The sequence below is a fragment of the Haliaeetus leucocephalus genome, unplaced genomic scaffold (assembly GCF_000737465.1).
Source record: "Haliaeetus leucocephalus isolate CR32 unplaced genomic scaffold, Haliaeetus_leucocephalus-4.0 Scaffold517, whole genome shotgun sequence".
Lineage (NCBI taxonomy): Eukaryota > Metazoa > Chordata > Aves > Accipitriformes > Accipitridae > Haliaeetus > Haliaeetus leucocephalus.
The window spans coordinates 2,383,468-2,389,467 of record NW_010972953.1 but is presented as its reverse complement, the minus strand read 5'-3'; the positions used below and the strand labels follow the sequence as shown (position 1 = coordinate 2,389,467).

Here is a 6,000-nt window from a genome sequence, read left to right as displayed (position 1 = left end):
CTGTTGCGATCCTTGACTCCAGCCTGGCCTAAGAAACAGCGACTCAAACCAAACAGCCTAAACCCCCGAATCAACAAGAGCAGCCCTCCTCTTTATTAGAGGAGGACAGTGTCATCACAAAAGCATCATTCTCTTATAAGGGAGGAAAAATGTCAAGCTGCCTTATCTGCTCTCATGAAAGCCAAGGCAACCTTTCTGCCCCTGGGAAATAAAGGGAACAGCTTTGGATAGAAATTAAAACTCTTATTGCATTGCCATTTGGAGGATCAATATGGAAAGGGCAAAGGCTTTTGAATGTTATTGGGGGGGAATCGGTATTTGTTAGAGGTTTTTTTTGAAGAGGTTTTTGTCCCTTCGTGTCTGTCAGCAATTTCCCAATTAGGGTGTTTGGACACAGCTAAAATCAGCAGCTGCTGGGAGAGGGCCAGAGATGGGGGACGTTTTCTTATCAGCCTTGAGAGCTGCCTGAAACAAACACGGGGCAGAAGAAACGCAGCAAGGATGCCCAAAGGAAAATTAAATACGGGGAAGAGGAGAAAAGCTTGCAAAGTTTTGCTTCTCTCATTGAAAAGTTCCCATTTGAAAACTCTTCCTCTGCAAAAGCCCTGGGTTAGAAAAACAAAGAAATAACCCACAAAACCAAACAAAGACAAAGCAAGTACTCATCCTGTCCCGTACTGGTATTTTCCATAAACCTCAATCAGCACCTCGTGCAGTACAACCTGCTTTTGCCTCTTTGCTGTCCAAGCAATTCCCGAAGAGGGGGGCAGCTGGTGGGACCCCCAACACCCCACTGCTCCCTCCAGGAACATTATCGCCAGCAGCAGGTTGTAAAAGCCTTCCCGTCACCTCGTCTCCCAAGTCCTTCACTTCTCCAGGTCTTGACGTTGGGCTGAGACCCACTGGCAGGGTGGGAAAGAGGAGCTGTGCCGGAGCAGACCTTTGGTTGGCTTCATTATCCACGGCGGGACGGAGAGAGTGGGTGAGGACGACAGAGGACAACTCAGCAGTCTCTCAGGAGTTAACGCAAAGTCCAACAAGGTGTAGCAGCTTCTCCACAGCCTCAACAAGGTCGGGAGGAGGGAGATGGCGAGGGAATGGATGGAGACTAGTGAGGTGAAACACAATCATCCACTAGACACCGACCCCGGAGGAATCTGGGTCAATGGGAAAAGAAGGGCAAGAGAGAAGCAAACAGCTTGTTATTACACACAGAAATGCTGGGAGAGCCTGCAACGGCTTCGTTATCTCAAACTAAGAACGTTCCAGTCTGGAAGTGCTCTTACAGTCCACAGGGTACTTTTGTTTATGACATTAAGTTATTTCTCCGTGCCTGTGCAGTAGAACTTTTAAACCCCTTGCTTTACCCTCCTCTGATCGCTGTGCAAAACACCCTGTCTGGAGTCACACAGCAAACGATCTCTCTCAGAGACTCATTTTTTCCTTCACGCGGTCACTGTTCTCAGGTCCCTGTTCACAGGGCTATTTGGATTTGCTTTGCCAACTGCTCCCCAGGACGTCGTGCCCCAACCGGCAGCGAGTGCCTGAGACCCAGAGATGGGGATGCTGGTTTGGTTCTTGCCCCGGGCAGAGATGGTCTCCCGGGCAATCCGAATGGCTCCGGGTGCTCCTTTGAACCTCTGCTTCGATACAGCATTTAAAAAGCAACAAAAGCGAGGCGAGGGGTGGCACTGTCCCGCTCTCCCGCTCCCTTTCTGCCCACTCACCGCAGAGGGGACGGGTGCTATACGGCCGTGCACACAGTGCTGACTGTGAACTCCGTCTCGTTGGCCATGATGTCTGTGGGCTGCAGGTTTCGGTCGTACATCGGATTTTCAAACGTTGCTCGGACGTTGGTGTTTTCATGGCCCGCATAGCCATTGAATGGGACTTTTGGTCTTCTCCTGCGGGATGTCAGAGAGAAAATGCAGAGAGGTCACGGCTACTGCTGCTGTAGCCAGCTGAACAGCCCTGATGAGAAGTCAGTGGAAAGGAAAAAGCTGCTTTTGAAGAGGGTAAACACCTGGGGATACAGCAGAAGGGATCTATAGAAAAATCTTACTATAGATTTGTAGCACAGGCAGCTCCCTGGGCTTTGCTAAGTGTGCTCCCTCCGCAGAGCGGCCAGTCTGCACAATGCTTTGCAGCGCATCAACATTTCCACAGCAATGCATCGATCAGGAGAAATAACTAATTTACAACATATGCAAAGCCAGCTTGAACGCTGAAGTATGAAATTTACTTTGCCTTATCCTACTTAATGTTGCCACAAATCTTATTAATGGTCATAAAAGCCCTCAACACTCTCTTCTCCTAACACCCTCGCCCCTCCACGCATGCTTGCTCTGTTATTTTTTCACCTTCTGAATTAAATGAGAAACCAGATCTAGGGGGAGTGCTTTTAAGTCAAGCTTGCAAGTATTTCTGTCAGCCCCCAATTTTGTTTCACCTACTAGCATCATTCCTGAAACCTACCTGTGTTTGTAGAGATAAAGCACAAACCCTGCAATAATCAGGGCTATGAAAGGCACAAGAATGGCAGCTGCCACAGAACTGCTGTTTGATGCAAAATGGTGTCCTATTGATTCTGGATCATTTTCCATCATGCTGATGTCTGAAACACAGCAGAAGTAAACGCATTTCAAAACACCGCTGTGGGAAATGGGGTTTGCTTGAGTTACAGGTTACATCTTCAAGAACAGAATAAGAAGGTTAGAAGTGCTGCTGTAAAAGGTAATCAAAAGCTTCTGAGGTGCATGAAGAATGGTTTGGAGATCTAGCCTAGCTCTGACATCATCATTTATTCAGAACAGCAATTAAAGAGAGATGTAAACAGATTTATCTTACCAAAATACTCAAACTTGGATGCTTAAAGTTAGGCTTTAAGGGAGACTTTCAAAGGCTGCAATAATGAACATCTAATTCTCCATAAAGGTGACAAGACTCCAGGGTCAGTTTCCAAAAATCCTAAGAGATGGAGGAGCTCAAGCCACATTTTAAGAGATATTTAGGAGCTTAGACCTTGGCTTGTCTAAGCTCTCAAGTGCCTCTGATTTCTGAAAGTGAGATGGAGACACTTTTTGGGGTAGCAATGGGACTTGGGCTTTAAGGTCAGATATCTGGCAGCATGGGAAAAAAAAAAAAGCGTCCAGCTACTATTTGTGGCTCCAAACTCTTTCTGTCTTTGAAGAGAAACCTCTTTATTTAAATGCCTCGCTTGGTTCCCAAATTAAAAATTTTATTGTCGTGTTCTTTGTCTCCCACAAATCTTACGTTGAGGACGGGTTTCCCCTCCCTTGCCAGAATATCCAGTGTTCAATGTATTTAATATTTAAACACAAGCCAGGGCAGAGCTACTGCATCCATCATACCGGGAGGAATTGGAGGTGAGAAAGAAACAAGGCGCAGGGTGCACATGCGGACAACGGAGAACTCCTCTCCCCCACGCAGCACGGCACCGCTCTGCCTCAAACGTGGCGAAACAGAACCTGCTGTTTCAGATGCCACCATCTCCCAGCCCCTGGGGTACAGAGGTTTCGGGGCACTCGACTTCTCTACCCCAGTGGGTGGTTTGAGTTTTGCCAGTTCTCTTATAAATGATGTGCGGAGGGGAGCTGGAAAGGTTAAACCTGACGGTTCAAAACCAGCTATATGATCTGGCTCAGGGTGGTTGAAAATTAAAGCCAGGGCCAAGAGAAATGTTCCCTGTTGGAAAACCCTCCACTACCACCAAAATCTAGCTTTCAGCAATCAAGGGAAAAAGTAGGAATCAGAGGAAGTTTACCAAGTCTCTGAAGGCCAAACTGCCCAAAGCCTTTGCCACGCACAAAGCCCTGGTACACAAACGTGCCACTTGAAGACTCCGATGAGACCTGCAGTGACGGGAGAGCAGAGATCAACAGATTTGTTCAACACTTCCCTGGGATTTCAGCACCCATCTCATCACAGCCTCTTTCAAGTTCATGCACAGCGTTAATTTGATTCAATTCCCCATAAAATTGTGGAATTTTTTAAGAAGTCTGACTGCCCAACAACTTGTTAAGACTCTCACATCTCAAATGAAGGAAAAAAAAAAAAGAAAAAAATCTCATTTGCAATAAACTACAGAATACATTGCTGATTCAACAGGGATAGTGAAGGCTCTGGGCTACAACTGGCCACGGGTCAATCAGATGCACATTTCTTCTAAGCTCCAGTGGATTTCTTAAGGGCATGGGAAGTTACCAGACACAGAAATGCGGGTGAAAAGTTGACTCCGTAAGGGAAGATTAGCTCTTCTAACTTGATGTTTAACCGATATAAAAAGTTAAAACGGAATTAATCATGTTGGTTTCTCCTTTAGCGTTATCTGGAAGACTTACAGATTTAAAACCACAGGGCAATACAAAAACATACAGCTGCAAGGGAGCATGGAAGAGGCGACTGTCATGTAGTGTTATCTCGCATGCTGGAAGAATGCCCTAAGTCCCCCTCAAGCAAGCAGGTCACTGGAGGATAGCAGCCTCATCTGGCCACCAGCTAAGAGAATTATTCCCTCAGCTTCGGCGAGAGAAAAGCCGGGATTGCGATAGCAATGGGAGGAGTTGTGTGGGTGGGATTTTGCGCACGAGGTGCCCGTGCACTTACATGTCCATCTAGAGCCCATTTATCATTTTTGAACTTGTTGACAAAGATCTCCACTGGCCCTGTTATTTGATAAACCTGGAGAAGCAGGTGCACGTCTTCTTTCTTGTAAATGCCTGAAAAATAAGTGACTTTTAATCTCTAGATCACAATGACTCTATTGGAGTTTGAAGTAATTAACTTTCTACCTGAGAGAGTAGAGAAATCGCCTCATCATCTTAGAGTGGACAATAACCCCTCCTACCAACCCTATCAGCGGGACGCACTGGGAAACACACCACAAACACACAATCCCACGTCCACCCCCCAGGATATTAAAGACGTTTTGCACATGGGAAGAGACTCAGCCGTTAGCGTTCAGGTTAAGTTGCTGGATCAGTAACAACCTGGTGCTCCGTGGAGGGCAGGGACAAGGAGCACTCACATCATTTAACCTTGGTTATCTTAAACGACAAGTCTGCTCCTCCAGCACACAGGGAATGGACGATGGACTGGGCTCAGCTGCCTTTCAGGTAGAGGCAAAGCAAACTCAGGTACCTGATTTTGTTTGGTTTGGTCCAATCAAAGATTGGAGACTTCAAACCTGGGTGGTTCTGTAAAGCTCTATCAGAGCATCAACATCACTCATATAGTGGAGCACGCTGCCCCTCGCCCTGTGATACCGCGCTTATGACAAGTGTAAATCCCTACACACGGCCACGTCGGCTCCCTTACCAGACACCTGGAGCTCCACGCCACTGTGGTCTATCAAAGTGGCGTTGACTTTACTGGTGGCAGGGTCGAAGCTAGTGACAGACAGCATCGCAGGCTGCTTTTTCCCCATGTATTCGTAGGAGCCTTTCCAAAGGGAATTCCTCGCAAACACATCAGCAGGCACTAAAAACCACAACAATTGGGGATGCAGAAAAACAAGAGCATTGCCATGTATTTCCATTTTTCAGAAATCAAAATAGAGCAAATTTCTTTGAGTTCACAAATACATATTTAAATATCTCAAATCCCACCCACTCTCTGTGTTATCATCACTGAGTACAAAGCCAAAGAGAGAAGAACAAACAAGCTGATGACTTTAATTTTGTTGTTTTGACAAAAAATGCCACTGAAGTTTTAAAAACAAACCAACCCCCAAAATAATTTCTTGGGAAAAGCTAACAAAACCCATTTTTTTAAAAAAAGGTCTACTGTAAAACATCCTAGAGGGCTCGAATCTCTGGAGTGCCCTGGGAAGGGCAGTGGATGTTGGTGCCTGACTCCCTTAAGGCTCTTGTCCATTATCAACAGGACGGGGCACGCAGGCTGCTTTCACCAGCCCAGCAGTTTCGAGATCTGCAAGGAACAGCTGGGTTTCTGGCTGCCCTGGGGAACGGATGGGATGGA

General features: G+C 46.6%; 1 protein-coding gene across 1 annotated transcript in view; it reads right to left on the bottom strand.

Moving 5' to 3' along the window:
- Positions 1–1,744: 1,744 nt before the first annotated feature.
- Positions 1,745–6,000, bottom strand: part of CSMD2 (CUB and Sushi multiple domains 2) — a 307,074-nt gene continuing 302,818 nt past the window's right edge. Inside the window, exons 66-70 of the mRNA XM_010576319.1 lie at positions 5,338–5,499; positions 4,627–4,739; positions 3,785–3,872; positions 2,476–2,614; positions 1,745–1,904 (exon numbers count right to left, since the gene is read on the bottom strand). Of these exons, the coding sequence (XP_010574621.1) occupies positions 1,745–1,904; positions 2,476–2,614; positions 3,785–3,872; positions 4,627–4,739; positions 5,338–5,499 (662 nt within the window). The remainder of the gene's footprint in view (positions 1,905–2,475; positions 2,615–3,784; positions 3,873–4,626; positions 4,740–5,337; positions 5,500–6,000) is intronic.